The 23995-nt window shown below is 26.3% G+C and overlaps 1 protein-coding gene across 1 annotated transcript in view; it reads right to left on the bottom strand.

Moving 5' to 3' along the window:
• The window catches only part of LOC136968636 (guanylate cyclase 32E), a 173630-nt gene that overhangs the window by 133015 nt on the left and 16620 nt on the right, over positions 1–23995 (bottom strand). The window contains exon 2 of the mRNA XM_067262638.1: positions 437–746. Within this exon, the coding sequence (XP_067118739.1) occupies positions 437–746 (310 nt within the window). The remainder of the gene's footprint in view (positions 1–436; positions 747–23995) is intronic.

Consider the following 23995-nt stretch of genomic DNA (forward strand, 5'->3'; position numbering starts at 1 on the left):
GTCTCCCTTTTTTAAACCATTCTTGTTAATTGTCTTATAATCTATAAGCAGTGTTAATTAGAATTTAGTACGTTAGATAATATGATTTTTCTATGGAAGGGATGAAGTGTAGCTAAAAATGGGAAGACCTTTTCCCAGTATTTGTTGTATCATTAATTTATAATGAACTTTTATTCACAATGGTTAGATGAAATATGGTAACGCTAAACATGGGCAATTTTACTAGGGGAGCGGTCTTTTATGGGAAAATTTGCCCATTTTTAGAAGTGAACTCGAAAAACTCCAACATAATGCGTTAGTGAGGGCGAACCTACGACCAACTGTCAGTACGGTTTTTTCCACTCGGCCATTGGTGGGTACTTTTTATTCATATTAAACCTATGCTATATTATAAGGGTATCAATTATTGGAGCAAAAGAAAAGATTTTTTACTTACTTCGAGTCATTTGATAAGAATTCTTAACCAGATTATCGAATGGATTATCTCCGTAACCGTGAAGATAAGTCTCTTTCCACGTGTCGATGTATCGTATTTCAATTCCTTGTGATTGCAAAGTTTGTCGGATTGTCTTTGCTACTTTAGCAAAATCATGGTCTGATGTACTGGAATATAATAATGCAATCTTTTTCCATCGAAATGCTCGAAGTACAGAAGCAACTGACTTTGAAATTTGTGTATCGGGTGGTCTCGTCCTTGCAAATGTTGGGTATAATTGTTTGTTGGATGTTTCATAATGAGCGCAGAACTGTAAAAAATAATTCAATTATTGAAATTTTTTAAATGTTTTTCGTTATAAACTCGATAAATAAATTATACTTAAGAATTCATATTTATCAATTATTCAGCGGATAAAACTTAATTACTCTGTATCGTTACTTAACTGTAATTGTGATCACGTGCGTATTGTGACGAAATAGAATAAGACCCTAATAAATTAATTAGAATCTGAACCCGACTTTTTGTAATATTCCAAAAATTTTATGTATGTAAGTTGTTTTAAAACATCTTTAATTAAATAATATTAGGGTTCGGATCAAACAAGAACGAAGAAGAGAGACAGAGAAGAGGAGAGAATGAAAGAGAAGGTGAGAGAGAGAGAAAGAGAAATAATTAATTTTTTAAATATTACTTTTCGTATTTAAATAAGTTTATCATTTACACCTTAATTTATTTTCATATACATGATTCAAAACGTTCCAATATGTATGATTATAAACAAAATAATTGAATAAATAACGCTAACTCATTCAATTATTTTAGTTATTCTCGCACATTCTGTTCACTGACATTTATTTTTATCACGAATATAACATATAAACTAAATTTGCAAATATATTTTATATTTATAATAGCGAATAAAGTTAATAAACTATTTATAAAAATATGATAGAAACTACAATAGGAATATATCTAAGAAATAAATAATTTATTTCATTTGTCAGTTATCATTACTTATTGACGAAAGATAAATGAATATGAAAGATAATAAAAGTTTAATTATATAAAATAATTATATTTGTAGAGAATTTCAAATATTTATTAACGTAAATTTACAATCAAATAAATGTCATCAATCTATGACAATTATAATTAATAAGTACAACTAACAGAACATTAATTAGTAATTTGTTTCGTATAATTTATATTACAATATGTTATATGTTCTTATTAATCATGAATATAATTATTAACTAATGAAATTACTGATATTTAAATCTGGATAACATTTTTCTAACTAATAGACATTTGCAAATGTTTTTAATTACAAATTCATACGAAATGGCTGCTCAGACCACTACGCCCGCAATGGGAACAGTGTGCCACTTAACAGTAAATGCGAAATTGAAGTGCTCACCTGTGATCCTTCATTACTGGTGAAAACTTCAATTCTGCATTGCAATACTGTAACACGAACCTATCACTAAAGACGATAGGCTAAGTCGTTTGCGATGGTGCGTAATGTCTTTGACTTCAAGTATAGGCCTACCTGGCCTTCGAAGACCTCCAAGGAACAGGTATACTGAAAATTACAAACACGAGTATCTATGGGCCTTTGTATAGTATACTAAAATAGCTATTTTAAAGCACTCTGATGGCATTACCTGTTGTTCAATGGGAGCATAACTGTAATCATTAACATACCTGTACGAGACATAGTTGTATGCTGAGTTGTGTAGTAATCAAACAATGTATATTGAATATACAATTAACAGAGAGATATTTCGATTGATTAATGGCTATCTTGTATTTAATTATACAGAATTGTTATAAATTCTATAAAAATAATAATTAATTCTAACATATTCTTAGTTTTTAACATTAAAAATTGTATACGATTATCCGTTAAGAAGAAAAACATTTGAAATAAAATTAAAGAATTATAAATATTTTATTAAAAAATTACAAAAAATCTCAATCAAAATTCGCATTTTAAAATCTTTCAAATGAATTATGCATAAATAATTAACTATTTTTGCATAAAACATGCAGTTCATTATATTGAATCCTAATTAATTCATAATTTGATGTTCATTTAGACTAATAATATCCGATGTATTTAATATAATTTCACTTGTAATCGATCTGTTAATGATGCTATTACTAAATTTCAGGCATCAGCTATATTTATCCGGACAATTTCTATGCACTAGTTTCATGCAAATAATAGAAATTTGGCTTATTGCATATGATATTAAATCTTATGTGAAGTAATGAAAATGTTTAAAGAAATACAGTAGATCTTATATATTATAAATTTAAATCACCTAACAAAAGAGATGAATTTTCTCTTAATGAAGAAGCTAGAGGCAAATTTGGAGGATAAAAATTCTTGTATTTTACTGAAATTTCCATAGGCTAAACTGTTTTCAGAGCTTGTATATTCTGTTATTGATCTTTATACTTTTGGAGAGATCCTCCCAATCAATTTGATCCATATTCTACAATGCAGAATATTATGAATCTCTATTTGATTTAAACTCTTGAGTATGAAAGCGTGAATGCGACAATATTGATGCACAATGATGTTTTCTCTGTTGCATTATACGTTTTTTAAACATATCACACGTATCAGATATGTGTTTTGGATATTCTTTACTACATTAAGAAGCATTACAATAAAAATTATCTATTTTCTGTACCCTTTAATCTTGACGTTTTCTGAAGAACATTATCTTTCGTGACAGCATCGCCACTTTATTAAATTTAATAATGACAGAGCAATTATAGTTCTAATATATCAATAACATTTCTAAATGTCACAAACTATAGTAAAATATATTGCTCACAATTACAGTGTGCTGCAGACTGCACAATACTAGAGAACTTAAAGCATTCTTAGATAGTTTTCAGTAATAGTTCTCATTAGGAAATATATATTTTATTAATGCTAATAATGCTTTTGTATATAAATATACATATATTTAAAATTCTTCTGATTAAAGTGTGATGTTTAACCTTTATTTTTGCCATTTATCTCCTGAATTCACCATCCTTTTCTCAGATACTAATGGTAGAAAAGTTTGTTTCCTGCTTAATTTTATGCTGTATGATTATATTTATAAATTTGATAATTCTATAGCATTATGGTAAGGAAATTTCTGACAAAAACATTAATTTTTAATTAACGATATCCGATACAATTATAATTTAAAATATAATTTTTGTATCACTACAACTAGATTGCACTTTTTCATAAAGATCATATTTGAAATTTTTTACATTAAATTTAATTATTTCTTATTTAATAAAAATCTAAACTTGTAACTCAAAGAGATTTTATTTATGAAGATAATTCAACAAAAATGATTTTTCTTTTAAAATTTCGATTCTTATTTAAAAAATAAATTAAATTATTGATATTTCCGTGCAAGTTTAACGATTGAAAATCAAGTAAATGATTAAATTTTATTCAAAAATTAGATAAAGTATCAGCAAGAAATAAACCAATTGAATCAAAATAGGAGCAATTGTAATGACATTAAGAAAAATATATTACCAACACACTCTATAACAATGTGATTGATACTAGGAACATAAATCTAGCATCAAAGTACACTCATAAACTTTTAATAGTGATACAAACTCTCAAGAACTTATTTAGATCTAGATTTGATCTTAGGGAAAACTCTTCAGTTTCTTAAATTCTAGAATTAATTGCGAGGAAAGACGTCAGAGAAATTGAGGAAAAACTTGAGAAATTGAGGTAAACTCATCTCCACATTCTTGAGTTCCAGAATTAAGTTTAAAGTTCTTGAAATCAGTTCTGGAACTCTTGTATTATGAGAAATGTTGCGATGTTAGGAAAACAAAATATAATAAAAAAAAGCCTCGATTTTACGAACTAATTCGTTAAATGGAGTTTTTTACTGTATAACATATTTCTCTAATCATTATATCTCATATCAATGATATTTCTTATAATAAAACACTTCTATAATTTCCTTAGATTAAAATACAGTAGAGCGTCGATAAGTGGAATGGCCGGAAAGTGGAACGATTTTCAGTCGGACTGTGTCGTGCTGAATCGAATGTTTTTGATACTAAATTTACTTCTAAAGTATAATTTTCATGTTTTTATATTCTTTAATATATTTATTTTGTTTGTACAAAATGCAGAAATAATTTTTAACGATACGATAGCCTCGATGATTATTATAAAAATTTTCGTTAGGCTTAAAATCGACGAAAATTCAACACGAAGCGACACGCAACGGAGAAAAATTCAACAGGAAGCGATACGCAACGGAGAAAAATTTGAACATCGGACAGGTTAATGTATTTTTTCGTACAAAGTCGGAAACTGGAACAAATCATTAACTGGAAGGACCCCAGTCCCCAATTGGTTCCACTTATCGACGCTCTACTGTATAAAAATTATTAAAAATCAAAACTTTTTATTTATATTAATTTTTCTTTTTTTGAGAAATTAAATTTTAATACTTTGTTCCGTCTGTCAGTTTACATTATTCATTATATTATAAAAATTTAATATTAGATTATATTTATAATATTATTACTTAAATATTTTATATAAATTTGAAAATAAAAATTTTATTTAGAAAAATTAAAGTTATTTATTTATACGAATAATATATAAAATTTTAAAATTCGGTGCTTTAGTTAATTTCCTTAATTATTATTGTTTTCTCTGAAATTTCATAATAGTAAATATAAATAAATAATTTTAAATAATAAAATAAACAAAATTAAATTCATTTAATGTATTTTTTAATTTATTTATTAAATATAAGTATAAAATTTACAAATAAAGTAAATACTTTATTAATTGTTTTATACACATATTTTTAAAAAAAAATTATTTTTAAAAAGAAAAATCCGAAGTTTTCTTTGAAGAAAATAATGTGAAAAGGAAGGAAAAGAAAGATTTTGTATTGACTGTGCGCCTTGTTAAAAATAACCTTTTAACTTTCTTAAACAATAGCACAAACAATTCTTTTATTCTCTTTTAGTTTTTTTAAACCTTAATAGTACAAAAACCATTTTGTTTCGAGTCAAATTTTTTGGTAAATATTTAGTAATTTATTTCTTTAATTTAACTAAAGTTTTATTTGAATATACTTTCAACAATTTTAATGAAAACACAATTTAGAAAATTCTTGAGAATTTCAATGCCCCTTTTTATTTCAGTGATTAAAAACATGGCTTACTTTGGTAATTGACAGTCTCTGGCTATTTTTTGTGGGTATAATATAATTGCGATTTATCTAACCTATCTCCCTCCCTCCCTCTCATATTCTTCTCCCTCTCCCTGCCTCTCCCTCTTATTCCCTCTCTCCCTTTCCTCTTTATCTCTTTCCCTCTCTCTCCTTTTCTATCTCTCTCTCACTCTTCTCCTTCTCTTTGCTCTTCCCTCTCTTTCTCTCTCCCTATATATATATATATATATGAGATAGGGAAAAGTAAAAGAGATAACTTAGTCAAATAAAGACAGCTTGTCAAGAAAGTATTAATATATATATTAGATTGAATTCAAGTGAATTTTAATATATGGTCTAAAACAGATATGCTATTAGTTTTTCTATTTATCTATCTGTTTAAATGAATATATCTCAACTCATGTAAGATGAATTGAAAAAGGATGTATTATTACGTTTTTCCGTATGTTTGTCTGTTCTTTATGAATTTATCGGAACGTGTATGAGATGGGTTTTAAAATGTATATCTTTTATTAATATATTGTACAGTACGTTCGTTTGTTTGTCTGTTTAAATATTTTGATAATTTAACTTAATTTACATTTTTTTTTATTCACTAGAGTTATTAGCAAAGTATTGGATTTGTAATTTAATAATACAACTTTAAATATACAAAATAATATAAAATATAATTTTATATTATTTTGTATATTTAAGCAGTGGGGACGCACATTCTAACCTAACCAGAATAGGTTAGGTTAGGTTAGAATGTGCGTCCCCACTGTTCCCTGTCTTCTGATTGCTGGAATCGGAGACGAGCCGCTACCTTCGATACCTAGGGTAACATTAACACCGTTTTTTATAATTAAGTAGACTATGTTTGAATAAATTATGTTCATTTAATTGATTGCCTTTTAATTTAATTTTAACCATTAATATACTTGAATAATAATTCTAAACTAGTTTGGCTTGACAGGCTTACGCCAAACTAGTTTTGCCTAGGCCAAACTAGTTTGGCGTAAAATCGGAAAATCGAATTTTGCCGGTAACATATATATAGTAAAGCCTGTGTAAATGGGACTCGCACGATACCGAATATTTTTTCCTGTTTGACAGGTTTCCATTTTGAACAAATTAAAAAGAAAAAGAAAAAACCAACAGAAACTCACTGAAGAATTCTTCCCGTTTAGGCAGGTTTTCGTTTTATTAAGGTTCTTTTTTGAACAGATTTTGCTGTAATACAGTTTTCGTTTATACGAATTTTTTTATGAAACAGCACGTTTCTCTGCCATTTTATGCTAATTTTTAGTATTTTTTAATTCTATTTTAGTAGTAAATGGTCTTACTAAACACTTAGTTTGAAATATTTTATATAGAAATACATATATTTAAATTTTCCCTTTGCTGAAGTTTTTTGTTTATCAACTAACTAAAGGTGAAAGTAAGGAATTGCAAAAAGAAAAGGTAAATTAGATCAGCAGCAAAATCAATAATGATTCAATAGTGTTTACCTTATTCAACAGTTAAAATGATCGATCAGTACCAAATAATCAATAAAGTTAATACGGAAAATGAATGAGGGTAGCCTTAACATTTATTATACCATAAAGCAGTTCTCAACCTGTGGTACACGTACCAACAGGGTACTCAAGAAGGATCCTTTAGTGCTACAAGTCTACACACAGAATACTCAGGTGGTACGAGGTGAAAAAAGGTTGAGATTCGCTGCCATAAAGTATTATTAATGTTAATAATTGAAGTGCTTCAGGAAAGTAGCATCAACTATGGTGAGGGAAAAATATATATAAGTTACAAATTGTTCAGGAACAGTGTCTGAGGGAAGACAGTCTCTGAAACAAGAAAAGTTTTGATAAACGAATTAATTGATAAGATTAATGTGATGTAGCCTTGCTTAGCTTCGTTTCTTATGAAATTATGTCTAAAAGCATCGTGACGATAGTTATATGTAATTACTCATGGAGTAACACTAAATTATATCGAAAAGACATCTTATTTAATAAAGAATAAAGCTAGAATACAGTATGTAGAAGAAAAGTAATGCTAATTCAAAGAAATGCAGTGCATGTTTTTAATTGGAGTAGAAATATTACAATTAAGCATGTCTAAAATTAATTGCAAGTAGTGCCTACATGTTACTGAATCCTCATTAGAATGAGAATTCAGCAATCTCTCATTAGAAAAAAGAATGAATTGAGTTCAATATATGAAGAAAATAGCCGTTTATTCTTGAGGAAACATCGAAAAGTTTACACAACATTGAGTATATCATCCTTATCACTTGCTCGTTAGGTGATTAATAAATGACTGATTACAACGCTTTATTTTTAGATAAATTTAATAATTAATCTCTAAGAAACTGTCAAATTTATAATAAGAAGCAATATCTAAATTTCTAATTTAGTATAACAACTAAAATTCATTTTGTAAAATAACAAATTTATTAAAATTTATGATATTATACGGGGTGTTACAAATAAAGTGAACCAGTCCCATAAATTTAAAATGACTAAACACATGTCCAAAACATGATGGGTGTATGTCTCAGAAATCTCTAGATTATGCAATCCTATGGATTTTTCGACAAAATCCGTATAAGTGGGGTTAAAATTGTTGTATTGGAGGGTAAGTTAAGATGTAAACAACATTTACTCTGATATAATTTTTGATAATTCATGTCGTTGTCTAGTAAAGTTAACATAAACGTGTAAGTGAGGAAAGTAGGTAGACCAGCACGTATAAACAAGCGCAACTATTGTTAGCATGCGTTTTTACAGCTTTGCACTGTGGCAGATATGTGCCCAAATCACCCCCCTCCAGGAATCACTATATGTGCAAGCATATATCTGAAGCCTCATCACATGGTGTATTTAGGAGTGTAAACATTACTTTGAACGTCTATCACGTTGGATGAACTAATTGTAATCGTTATTTGCAAGTAATTGTAATAAAGTTGTCAATTATTCCTTGTTGGAGTTTTCTTTTTATTGTGTTTTCGCAAGGACAGAACTGATTGCCATGGATTCAGATGTTAATAATGCAAGCATGTACAGTACTTACCGCTGTCATCTACCATTATAACTGATTGCAGCCATTCTCACGTGTTCTGGTCAGTATATCACTTTTAAACACAGCTGTAAACACGCGTGTTAACGACAGTTGCGCCTGTTTACATGCTTGTTTTCCTGCCTTTCCTAGTTTACATGTTTATGGTAACTTTACTACGGCACCGTTTTGAGCTTGAGTACCAATGGACTTTGGTGAGAAAGCCCCCATAGAATACCATAATTTGGGGTCTCCGATACATAAACTCACTAACTTTTGGACATGTGTAGTTTACCCTTACATCTTGTTTGGTCATAATTAGTCCTATCCTCCAAATTTTAGTCATTTCAAACTTATGGGACTGGTTCACTTTACGTATTTGTATACAGGGTGTTACAGATAAACCTCTTAAGAATAATTAATTAATTAATTAAATTAATGAATAATTTTAAATGTATTTAGTTTAATTATTAGCTTTTATTTAAATTAACGGGAATAAAATATAATAAATATACATTCTTCGTAAGATAACTTTTCCTTAAGAATGTGGAAAATACAGTTATGATTCCGTCAAATGTAGGACGAGCCTCTAGAAAAAAAATTTTTTTCTAGTGTTCTATTTTTTGCTATAAAAGAATAAGAGAAAAAATTGAATCTGGAGACTTCATTCTTCTCTGATATCCGGATTTAATCGATTAAGTCTTATCTTTTATTAAACTAATAGAAATTTTCACAGCTTTAACGCCAAAATATCCATTGGACAACTTCCAAATGATACTACATCTAGTGAAACATTGCTTTTAAAAATATTAACCATTTCATTTTTTTTTTAATAATTACATTGCATAGTTGTAAAATATATTGCCTACTTCATTTGATAATTGTTCTTTAAGAATTTGTCACTATAAATTTTATTATTTAATTTTGATAATAATGTGTACATACACAGGTATTTCACAAATGTGTAAAAATGGAGAGATTGTAGAGAGATTAATTTTCAGTCGAAAACTCTAGTACTATTTTTTGATTTAAATCATTCTTTTTGAATTATAAGCCATTAAAAATAGTGACGTCATTTCCTTTAACATCCTGTATATGAATTTAGTAGGATAGACAATATGAAATTTATAATTTATCATTGACAAAACAAAGATCATCATTATCATCGATAACATTGAATTGAGTGCCGGCTGATATGCCTTTATAATTTCTCTCCATATTTGTTGCAAGATGGCTCCTCTCTATTTATGTCATACTCTATGAAATCTTTATTTCTATTTGTGCTATTTATAATGACAAATATCAAAGATACTTTTAATGCCTTAAATATCAACGTTTGTTATCTGATATTATAAAAAAATTACACGAATTCAGAATAATTCCTATCGTAAAAATTTAAAATTTAGATTATGTATTCTATTACTTCATTATATTTTAATATTGTAAGAGCTAATTTGGATTAATTATTATCACAATTCAAGTTGCAAATTAAATTTAAAAAATATTTAAATCATCAAAACAATTTTTTAAGGTACGTAGTGAAGGATATAAAGTATTCAGTTGGGAAAACTTTAACTCCAAGGGAAATCTATACAAATTCTTACCCTAACATTCCAAACACTAATGCTTCCTTGAGACATTTGATTTATATTTTGTTTATATATATTTAAGGTTAGAATAAAACTAGTCAAAAAACAGATTTTTCTGAACTTCTTTTTATACTTTTTGAAGTTTTTTAAAGCAGTTTCATGTAGGATAAACATGATCTAAATATGCTTCAAAAAGCATTCCCGAAGAACAGAGGAGAATTCAATTTATTATTTTATCTTTTTATTTTCAAATATTTGAATAAAATAATAAATAATTTAAAGAATATTTCTTAAAATAAAAATAATAAAGCTTTAAATTAAATAAAGAATTATTATTATTATTTTATTTTACACTCATACTATATTGTTCTTTTATAAATATGCAATACATAAATTATTTGGATATAATTTTATTTACAAGAGATTTAGATTATCCAAATTCTCAATTTATAAAATAATTAATAGTATATATATATATATATATATACAGTAGAGCGTCGAAAAGTGGAACGTCGGTAATTAACTGAATCGAACGTTTTTGATACTAAATTTACTTCTAAAGTATAATTTTCATGTTTTTTATATTCTTCAATATATTTATTTTGTTTGTACAAAATAAAGAAATAATTTTTAACGATACGATAGCCTCGATTATTATTATAAAAATTTTCGTTAGGCTTAAAATCAACGAAAATTCAACACGAAGCGACACGCAACGGAGAAAAATTCAACAGGAAGCGATACGCAACGGAGAAAAATTTGAACATCGGACAGGTTAATATATTTTTTCGTACATAATCGGAAATTGGAAAAAAGCACTACTTGGAACGACCCCAGTCCCCAATTGGTTCCACTTTTCGACGCTCTACTGTATATACTACTATTAATTATCCTAATATAATATGTAATTATCCTATTATATGTATCCTAGTATTGTATTTTTCTTTATTATATTTCATAATATATATATATATATTATAAAATATAAGAGGAAGTTATAAAGAAAAATACAATACTAGGATACATATTTAAGGATATATATTTATAAAATTACTGTATTAAAGTAATGTATGTATGGGGAAGTAACCGAAAACGTTCCATTTCCCAAACTTCATCAGTTATATTTTAAAGTATATTAATTGTTATTTCCTTCATCTTTTAGGTTATTTTGAAATGCAATGGCAGTTGATGACGTTACAGTAATTTGGTTACTATCGGGTCCACTTTTTTCTGCAGTCTTTTTAAAAAGATATTCGGTTTTTTATTTTATATTTTTGTTGTTTTTGTAACACTTTGAAGCAATAGTAATCTAAAATATTTTGATCGTATAGTTAGATATATTTATAAGAAACACAATCGTAATACAACGTTGGTTATTAGGCACTTATAGAGCTTATTAAGATGCTTACTTCACAAAATGGCATCGTATCTAAAATCGAACCTCTTATTGGTTTATTGTTAAATGCAATGATTTGAGATATAAATTAAGTTGATTGTTTTCTTTTGAAGAGAGATTTTTTGCTAATGGCAAGTTCATCTGCAACTAAAATGTAATGTTCTATTAGCAAACAGAAGTTCTGTTAGAAATTTCGATACCATCGATGGAATTTTTATAAAGTTGGTGAAAGCCAATTAGATAAAAATTAAATAAGTAGGGAGAAAGCGGATTGTTTTGAAGAATTCCTCGTGATAACATAAATGAAGATGTGACATTTCCCTGGATAATATTAATATTGTATTATGAGAACAACAAAATTCATCTCCATATTCTTTAGCCCTCAGATTCTCAACTAAAAGTAGTGCGTGTATTGTATATTTACGAAAATGGTTGATAATTTTCTATGCTTTTTTATCAAATAAAGTTAAATTAATAACAACAGAAAAATCGTCCATTCTTTGCTTCTATTTCTTACATATGCATATTGAAATTTAGATTCTAAACCCATTTCTTTATGCCATTGTTGAATTTTTTAACTCAAACTGCCCTAAAACATTTTCTTACAGCTGAAAGCTGGACTAAAATTCGATAATATTTAGATTTATACCCCTTTTTAAATATTGTATAAAGTCAAAGAGAATTCAATGAAGTTGAATAAGAAAATGCCACATAATTGAGCCACATAATTGAGAGATAATAGGTTAAATTTATTTTAATTATTTTTTTATGTGTCATCAAGAGTTTGCCAACAAAAGGGTCTGAAGTATCATAAGTTATATTAAAATCCACGGATAGATCCGATAGGAATTCGGTAAAATAGTAAAATCAATTATAGATTTTCCATCATGCGTGATAAACGTAAATTCTGCTGGATCATCTGCTTTGCTAAGGCCATTTAATATGTACATCTTTTGAACTGTTGTAAGATTTTTCTAATTTAAACCTAATTTATTAGAATTTTCATCTTTTGAGAGTCGAGTAATTAGAATTAAGTTATTCAAGCCGTTATATCAACACTGGTTCATTTCAGCAATACGGGAATTAAAGTCTTCCATCAGAAAAATGTATGGTATAGTGTGTTTCCATAGTTTCACTGATTTATAAACGTCTTGTAATATATATAAACAGTCTGATGGAATATGGCTATTGCTACAATTATTAGTTTACTCGTTAGTCAGTGAAACAAGCAACATTATAAAGTTTACGTTGACTTTAAAAGAATTTATGTAAAATCCTTCAATTAATAAACATGTTCCTCCAATAAGTCCACCTGGACTTAAATACAAAGTAATAAAAAGTCATCACATAATTTTTCTATCCTAAAAATCTGACATTGGGGTGTTTTTACCATGACAATGGGGACCAGCGTTAGGTTCCACTCCAGAAATAAATTAAAGAATTGTATTTGAAGGGTTAAATACATTTAAGAAGCTCTAGCAAAAAGGATTCTTTCATATCACTAAAGTCTGTAGCAGAGTGCACCAGCAACTGCAACTCACGACACGTCCCAATAAATGATAAAATTAAATTTTATGTAAAATAATTTTAAAATAATATTTGAAATTTAATCTATTTTTATATTGATATAAAATTCAATTATTTAAATAATAATTCAAATTATTTTCTGAAGTTTATTTGATTTATAGATTTCAATTTTAAATAATAAATTCTATATTTATTGTATTAATGTTGTTATAAAGTCTAAAACATAAGCGTCATATAAGAATAATTAAATATTTTATAGCCTAATATCATTATATTTATCAGGAAATTTAAAAAAGATTTGTTGGTAATAAATTTAGATGTCAGTTTTCCCTTGAAGTAAAGAGAAAATGGAATGTTTATTATTACACTTTATTACTATGAGATAATTATTATTATATTTAACTACTAATTTGGTGAATTTAATAAATCTAAACTAAATAATATATTTATTTTATCATTTTTTAATATATTTTATAATGATTTCGATTGATTTTCACATTAATAATTCATCAAATTATAATTTATTTATGACATTTAAGTAAATTCGTCCTACACAAAATTATATTCTGTAACGTTAAAATATTAATATAAATATGAAAAAATAGATAATAACGATTTAAAATTATTCTCTAACAATTCTCCTTAGCTTATTTATACACTTTGATTGAAGTAATTACTAATAAAGTAAGAAAAATATTTTTTTCTTTATAGAACTAATATGTTTTTAGATTATTTTCATTGAAGAAAATGTTGAGACTTTCCTCCTATCTTATTTTATATTTGTGATCAATACAATCGATCATCACATTCACAAACCTAATATAAACTTTTATTGAAGTAGACTGTGATTATCTGGATGATAAATTCATTTTTAATTGCAATAAATTTAATTTCTTATAGAAATCTAAATTATAATTTATTTTTATAGACACGCAATTCTTATAATTTCACAAAGAAAACTTAAATAATAAAGTAATTGAGTATAACATGAATTCACTCCAATAAAAATATATTAATAATTATAATTTTTAAATCATTTACATTTGGTATTTATTATTAATAAATGAACTTAATAAATCTTAATATTTTTTTATTCTAGAAATAAATATAATAAGAGATTTATCTAATAAATATTTTTTCTTATAAGTTTTGGAAGCTTCAAACATGATTGATTACTCGATTATTTTGTCAATTTAATCAAAGTAGACTACTGACTTTCTGATTGTCAGGAAGATCGATCGATTGATGAAATTTAAAATGTTTTCTATATAATTTTTTAAATATGTATTAAGTCAGTTTATTGTATAAAATTCTTCATTATATGTAATTTTATAAATAAAGAATTTTTGTAATTTCATCGTTTATCTACAAATATTTTCACTTAAAAAGTAGTAAAAAATATGCTCAAATATTAATAAAAATTTTATTTTTTATATAACTTTTTATTTAGCTTAATTATTCACAGAGGAAAATATAAAGTAATAAATTATGAGCGAATGTTTTACAATTTTTTTTACCATTTTATATAATAATAAAATATTTTCAAAATAATATTTAAAAATTTATATGAATTTTTGTACTATGAAACATGCATATTTTTTAAGCACATAGAAAATAAGGTCTTATACAGGAAAAATTCTATTTTTTCCATCCTGTTTTATGATGAAAATATTATTTTTGATTAAATATAGAATTTATTATTAATAATTTTATCTCGATAATAAGCTCGACTAGTTGAATTTAGCATTATATCTCTTTGTAGATTCATTAGTAGTTAAATAGAACAATTTAACAAATTTTCTAATTAAATAATCTAAAACGATCAAATTTTAAAGAATTAAATCTCTAAAAACTGCCTTATTTACACTAATCTTCAAATGATTTATCTAATTAAATGAGAAAAGTTAATTCTAAAAAAAGATTCAAACAATCAGAAAATAAATAAAAATTGTAGTAAGAAGACAATAAAATATTTCTTATTGTTCAAAATAAATTTATATATATATATAAAAGAAAATATTGTTTGATATTTGACATTTTTATAAAATGTCAGATGTAATTTTGTTTTAGTTTATCGTTAGTTATAATTTTACATCTTTAAACAATAAAGAATCTATTGTTTGCTTTTCAAATTTATAATTTTTCACTAAGGATTAAAGCTACATGCTACATTAAGAAGAATTATTAAATTATTTTTTACTGTAGTATGTGACATTAATTAATCTTATTCTAATAATAAGAAAAATTTATTTTCGAAAATGTAGTTTTTAGATATAAAATATATATTTATAAAGTAATTAAACGTATTAAATTTACTGATAATTGTAAATAATATAAAAATACAAGTTTTATTTTGGTTTTTAAATTTTTCTGTTTTGAATTTACTAGATTTGGAAATGAAAATAAGCTTGTAATTGTAATTATATACTTTAAAAGATATTGACTTCTACAGAATATTTATGTAAAAAAATATAAAACCAAATAAATAAATTTTATATTTTTCACATTAAAAATCGATTTTAATATCGCTTTTGTAAACGCTTAGATATATAATTTATACGAAAAGCGTACCCTGTAAAGCTGTATTTTCTGCATAACGTATTCAATGTTTGACAGAGAAACAAACATTACGGGGACGGGAACTTTTTTAAAAATTCAATCGATTTGCATCTTACTTTGAAGGTCGGTCTTTACATTTTTAGATTAGTCTCATATTAAGAAGATAATTTTCTGTTATAATGTATTTTTAACGTGTAAATAACTTAAATACAACACTTATTCCAAGAGAAAACGTCTTGAAATTATTATAAGTTCTTAACAGTATACATTCATTTCGTCTCTATACTTATAACTTTCTTTAATTTACGATTAAACATCAATAAAATCAAACTTTAGGCTACTAATCAATAATTTAAGAGATAAATTATAAGTAATTCTAATTATGTAATAAGTAGATCCTTCAGTAGTATAATGAGTTACATTTCTTCATAACTTTATCTATATTTAGTTCAATAAAAAGTAATTTACATTCTAAAAACATTAGAAAATACAAATTTAATTTGATAAATACTAAAATCATATAATTAATTAATTAAATATATACATAATAATAAACTTAAAAGTATATATACGTGTAGTCTAGTACTGTACATTCTGTATATAATAGTGTTGTCTGACCTCCATATATATGCTGTATATAAAATTATTCACGTTCTATATCCGTATAGAATACAGAACGTGTGAATCAGTTAACCAGTGAGACATTCCTGAAGACATGCCTAGAGAATTTCATTTGTTTTGCCTGAAGACACGAGAAAATTGACCACAGAAGGGGCAAAAGCTGATTGAAATTGGTCAGTGAGGTCACAAAAAATTCGTTATTTTTTAAATTATCAAGCAAAATGTTACTGTATATTTAAAAAATAAAGTTGTATCATCTTCAAAAATGCTTTAATTTCGCAATACAAATTGATTTTCATATTTTAAATATATTATTATTTTATTAATTTCTTATTAAAAGAGAGAAATGATGAAACAAAATATTAGCAAATAATATTAAGTAACAACACAATTATTAATGTACGATTAATCAGATACAAATCTTATTATTTAGAGACTATTAAATTGTTTCATAACATGATTTTTTTTTCTATATTAATTTTCAGGATTTTCCTAAACAAATTTTCATGCAATATTGCTATCTTTCTTCGACTATACGAATGGTTTATCTAATTAAATTTTATGGTTTAAAAACAATATGCTAAAATTCAGAAATAATTCAATTTTTAGGATATTTTCGAATCTTAGAGTATAATTAGAATTACATTCCATTGATTTTCCTGATAAATAATCAATTGATAAAATAGGAATTATTTGCATTTTTGATTATTACGAAAAACATAATTTATAAAAATAGAATCGTTTTTAATTTCTCATTTGAGGAAGAATTTAACTAAAATTACTCCAATTAAAAATATTCATTTAGTTTATCTATTTAAATTCTTAAAGAGTTATACATACATCTTGGCATTTTAATAATTTAAATTCGTAGATAAGAATTTTGTTAATTAAATAAATTTTTAATATTAAAAATTATAAATTTCAAATCTTTATTATTTGAAATAATCTTTGAGACTTTATCTGGAAAATCAACATCGTTCATTACTAAAATATGACTTTTTTGAATTTTTCAAGATTATTTCATATGTCTTGAATCTTTTTTGAATAAAAGTATTCAATTTTTTGACGATTTTCTCGGTTTTCTGAACTTATTACATTTAATGATATAATACCTTGGATTATATCATTAAGAATGAATTGTATTTTAATATAGACACTCAGACCTCCTACGTAACCAGCTGTTATTATACACTGTAGATATTTGCAAAATTCTCTTGACGGTTGAATTATCTATATCCATATCTAACGAGGTCCTACGTTATAATATTACTGTTACGACCAAATATATACAGATAAAAACGCTTTCCTCTACATTAGACTTAATGTTCTGAGTACTGTTGACGTTCGATCACTATCAAAGTAATAAATTATAATAATAAACACAGAAATTTCAAAATCCTCCGCTTGCTTACACGATATTTTAGTTTATAAGAAGTTTGTTTCTATATGAGTATATGAGATCCCTTGTTTGGGGTCTCATATACTCGAGAAAATTATTAAATTTGATTCAATTGTGTCATTTAATGAGGTGTAAAAGTAGATAGAATTTCTCTATTCTTCAATTATTTCCATTTTCACACGCATTCCCAAATTAATCCGATAAGTTATAGTATAACCGATCATTTCATTGGCTCTGATTATGTCAAATTACGTTTTGATGACATCGTCTATTCTCTCCATAAATAAAACTAAGAAAATGAAATAAATCACCATCATGTAATATATATCTTTCTCTCAATATATAACCTGAAGTATCTAAAATATAGCAGAATATTTTAGATAATACTACATTGCCTTGGAGTTAGTGTGGCAGTTATTTCCATATCTATCCCTATGTAATCAAATTCTCTTCTCACGTCTTTATTTATCTTCATCTATCTCTTCCATTTCTTCTTTTTATATTTATTTTCATACTTTATTATCTGTACGTATGATATAAAAATGATAAAACACTAGTATATATTCAATCCATTTTAAATTTATCTTATCATTTATTAATATATTATTAAATATCATTTATTAATATATCATTCATAACGTCATACATCGTTTGCTTCTAATATCTCCATTATTTTTAAGGCTGTGAAAATAATAGAAAGTGTTTATAAAACTAGAATAAAAACACCTTTCAGCCTTTTATTACTCAGCTATTATTAAATCATATCAAATAGAACAGATGAGCATCTTAAAAATTGATTTTTGTAGCATTGCTACACTTCCTTCCTTCTAGAAACTGATCCTATCAATTGATTTTCTATTGCACTTACTTTATTATTATAGTTCTATCGTTTATTCTCTAAATTCCCTTTCTTATCAGTGTAAAAATTTAATAAAACTTTTCACTTCAATTTTCCAAGTTTTAAGTTTTATTCTTTCACTTCTCATAAAATAACTTTCATTGATTTATAACGATTTACTAATTAAATAAACAAGCAAATTTATTTTTAAATATATTATTAAATTATTAAAATATTATTAATATATTAAATATTTAAAATATTTAATATATTTAAAAGAGATTAGAGGCAGAAGACCACTATTAAGTATAAACGAACTTCTGGCTGGACCGGAAGTCACGTGGTCTTTTTAATTAATATAAACTTTTGAATACGATTTAAATTGTTATTATTATGCAGCTTTTTAATGAATTTTTACGGCATAGGAATTATACTTTTCAACGTTATTAAGTATAAAAGCAATGGGGGGCTTGAGGGCCATCAAAAATCGAGTTCTGGGAGTTTTAAATAGGATGCTGCCAACAGGTGAGTATTATCGGACACACCTCCGATTTAGACTCTAAAGAAGTCAAAGGCGTGAGAAGTTCCCGAAGTTCAGGAATGTGCCTCTCAGGAGGATGAATACAAAATCAAATTAACCAACTTAAGAATAAAAAGAGAAATTTATTACGGTAAAAATCTAAACATAACATTAAATTTAAGTTTTAAATTATTATTAAATACAAAGTCTGTCCTGGAAAGTTAGCCTATTTCTATATTAGTAAAACGGGGATTTACCTAACGAGGAGTATCCAAAATTTCTCGACTCACAACATACCAGGAAAAGTGTTGTCTTCTCTTTAAAGCTCTTTTTGGTTCCATTTCCACTTTATCCTTTTCCTTCCTTATCTCTCTTTTTTCTGACTCTATTTCCTGCAGATTTAACACTCTCCTCGGGTGCGGCTCTCTACTGTTGTCTTGGCCCTCTTTCCTCAGAGTTCACTCTTTCTAAGTATTGTGTTCACTCTCCTTTCCTCTCTTTTACCTTCTCTCTCTCTTTCTGTCGAATTTTTATCATTCCCTTTTGTTTTATTTTTTTCTCACTAATCATGATTTTATTTTGGAGGAATATGAGGTAATGAAGGATAAACATATTAGTTATTCTTTAATCCTCATTTTCTTTCGTCTATTTTGAATTACATGTCTACGTGATATGGATAGAATAACATCTGTCACCTAATACTTTTGAAAAAGGGGGAAAAGAGGATTATTCCCTTCGTCTTTTCCTTCGAATGTTGTGAGATTTATAGCAATTAATTGATAATGTTTTAATACTAATTCGTTCTCAGAATAATTTTTAATCGGTATTTCTAAAAATTTAGAAAAGGAGGTCCCTAAAATCGGAAAAATAGGCGAAATTCCTTCACAACGTTGCTTGATAAACATAAACAATCCCGGTGTCGCATTCACACATATGGGCCTTGTCTGATAGCCAACAATTGTTTGATGAGCAACCAGACAAAACAAAAAAGGGATATAAAATACATAATATAGTTTAATAAACAGTAAAATTTCCAACTTATTATTATATTAGTTTAAAATAAAAATAAGATGATTAAAATTAAAATTATAAAGATAATATTAATAATAATTCACAAATATATATATATGTGGGAAATGGAAGGTCTCACAACAATCTATATTTTGTATCAAATTAATGAGCACTTATAGAGAATCAGGTCTTAAAATCACAGCATATTATCTGTCTTATTTTCAAAGTTACAGTTGATTTACTGACATCTCTTACTTTTATCGATGGAGTGTTTGCTGTAATCATTTTATAGAAACGAATGAAAGTCAAACTGAGCAAAAAATTGCTTTCGTGTCAACAAAGGATTATTGTCAAAAGCACTTGTTACAAAAATTCTCTTATTCTTCCATCAATAAACATGTGATTTATTTCGTATCTATCAAGCATAGTGACAAGGAAAAATGGATTAAAATATATATTCTGTTTGAAATTTTTTATGAATTATTTTTTATTATTAAAGATATTTTTTAAGCTTTTTAAATTGTAAAGTAGTTTTTATTTTGTACGCTTTCATAACTTAAAAATTATTTTTCTTTTATAAAAGATACTTCGCTATTACAGGCTGACATTGTTATTTATAAATATTTTCTATACAATTTTGTTCAAAATATCGCTGTAATTAATGTACTTTATTCAGATTCAATTGAGAAATTTTATACATAAAATTACACAACTGACAAGGAAAACAACATAGAATCCTACGTTGTTTTGCTTTCTTAATATTGTTCAATGAGGAGAAGGATGACAATATAAACTCGGTTACGTCACAATTTAAATACCTGTACTACAAAAATCTACGTCACATCTTTTGTTTACTGTTTAAATGAATAATGATAAATTTAATAAAGCATGGATTACTTTAAAATATTTCAAGATTACAGAAAACTGGTAATAACACTTTGCATTTATTAATATTACATAATGAAACTAAATTTGTTTTATAAGTGTCCACATAGTTATTCGAGAAAATATAAGATATTTTATTTTTGATTACAGTATTTCAGTTTATAAATCATTTAACGAAAATAATATTAAAAAATTATTTACTTGCAACCTGTGGACGTGTGAATCTCCAAATACAAGTTGGAAAATTCCATAGTCTCAGGATCTTTTTGTTCATGTGTAAAGAAGTTCATCCTTTTCCATCAGTATTCTGTATATGAGAGAGAAGACGTCCCAAAATATATCGAAATCCTTCTTTAGAAAATCTAAAACGATTTCTAAACTCTATATCGTCATACAGCATAAGAGGATTTATTTGATCTCGAAATAATCTAATTTTCCTGAACTTTCCTCGTAAGGAAATGGAAAGTTTAGGAAAAAGTAGAATCGGGAGTCTTTCCATTCTGTTTAATAAGTCAATTACTTTCAATGAAACCATTATTTTAAAACTAACTTAAAAATTGTAAAATCGAAACGAAAGAATAATGGTTAAATCACATCACTACAGATCAAATGCAAACATATTAATCTTACTTGTTAAACAAACTATTAGACAGGTCTAGCCCACCAGTGGCCGAGTAGATAAAACCACTGAACACTGGTAGTTGGTCGTGATTTCATATGGAGTTTTTCGGGTTTTCTTCCCGTTAGTAACACCTAAATAGGGACCAGTTCCCATAAAAGATCTCCCGGGAGATACCCCCGTCGGCAGATCATCCATGTGTTGCGTTGTAGTATACGAATAGACCAACCAACCAGACAGATTTAAACTTGAATATTACATCGCGTGCTTGAGATGATGCTTTGACTTTGTTTGATTTCAGTCTTCGTTTATGCAAATGAGCCTTTGAGATATCAAAATCAATATCAATTATCAAATATTCTATTTCAGATGATTTTTATTATTCTAAAGGAAGATAAACGAAGCGAGCGGGAGAATAAAACTTGGAGATAACCTTGAAGAAAAAAAATTTGGTGCTGGTCAAAATAATAGTCTAAATTTAAGTGAAAGTATGGCGATAGGTCAAAAAAATTACCCTCGAAGATTTTTATATTATTGGACTCAGAGAACCATGGAACGTCGAGAAATGCAAAAAAAGTTGGGGGTATTTACTGTGTGTATGGATGTTGGTGTCTGTATGAGGGAAGTAAAATTTTGTTCACCCACTTTCAAGCTTAATATCCCGTTCCTTTTGTGGAAAATTTATGAAATTTTGCAGGGAGATTTGTGTATTAAGGGCATTTATGCTATTAAAGTTCTCAAGTTAAAGTTCGAGGAGGATCGTGGGTGATATATCGAGTGGGGTCAGACTTATGAAGATTTTATTCGTTATTAGCATTTATAAATTTTTATTAACTTCATCTCTATCCTCAAAATTAAGCTTTTTCATTTTATCATAATTAATAATATAAAATTTTAAAAAAGTGAAATTTAATAACAGGTGGCGCCACACGCAATTTTAAATATTTTTGCCTGAAAAGTTAAGCAACTCACTGCTGGATTTTTTAAAATAAAACGTTAATTTCGATAAATTTTTAGAATTATTTTGACATATTTCACCGTATACAACAACTATTCTAAATTGAACAATATAGTTTTAAGGGTAGAGCATATTTTTAAGAAAGTTAACGCATTGTTAATTTGAAAATTAAATCGCCAAAATATTCAAATGAATGTAACAATATAATTATAATTTCATTTTCAGTTGATACGGACGTCACATTATACATTCGAAACAAGTAATTATATAAAGTGCTGCGAGTATTATTCTTCCGTTTAAAATTAACTTTTTTTTTTATAAGAAAATTCATCTATTACATATTTTAAAATTATAATTACAAATGTTTTTATTGTGGCTTATATCATAACCTATAATTTACCGTATAAATTAACCATTCCGTAAAATTTTTCAATAATATTTTTAGCATTTTATAATTCGTTTTTATTTAAAGAAATACTTCTACAATAATTTAATGTAAAGAACAAATTTTGAAAAATGAGTTAATTTAATTTTTAAAACTGAAAACAATCGCCAAATTTCAAATTATCCCATTCTCCAGGCGATGAAACTATCTGAAAAGTCAATTTAAGCACTAGTTTTCTTGATATTAAACACGTTTATATTCTTGTATGTTCATTTCATTGTAAACCAGAATCAATGCTTATAGGGATTATACAGAGAATCAAGATTGACAGCAATTAATCATAAATCTCTATAAGAAGATTCAATATGAAGTGACATCAATTGAAGAGATCAACTGATGCTGTTTTTACTTTAAACTATATCACATGTATGAAGAAAAGCGTTATAAAGTATTAAATTCATTTAGTTACTTCATAACATTTTAAAGCCAATTCTTAAAATATCTGATTTTTTTTCTTTTGTTTTTTTGCAAATTTTCGTTTTTGATACGTACTTGAAATAAAATGAATAAATTATCCGAAATTATACTCGAAAGGCTTGAAAACTATGAATGTGTTTTATCAATAATTAAAATTCCTTTTTACTTAAATAATTTAAAGCACAAGTAATGAGAAAGTTTTTAAAAACACATACATCACACACACCTACACACACACACATAAACAATAAATTATTTATTATTTATATTTTAATTTACCATTTTTAAATATTTTCAAAAGATCAATAATTGTTCTTGATCAGATGGCCAGGAGGAGAGGAAGAAAAAAAGGAGGAATGAATTGGAAAGAAATGGAAGAAGACGAGTGATAGAAGGATCGAACAAGATAGAGAGATTTTAGCAAATTGATCCAGCAGCAGAATTTGGAAACTAGAAAGATTATGATCAAAACATCGATACTCATTCTTGA

The sequence above is a fragment of the Centruroides vittatus genome, unplaced genomic scaffold, assembly GCF_030686945.1.
Source record: "Centruroides vittatus isolate TY-2023 unplaced genomic scaffold, ASM3068694v2 contig_150, whole genome shotgun sequence".
Taxonomy (NCBI): Eukaryota; Metazoa; Arthropoda; class Arachnida; order Scorpiones; family Buthidae; genus Centruroides; species Centruroides vittatus.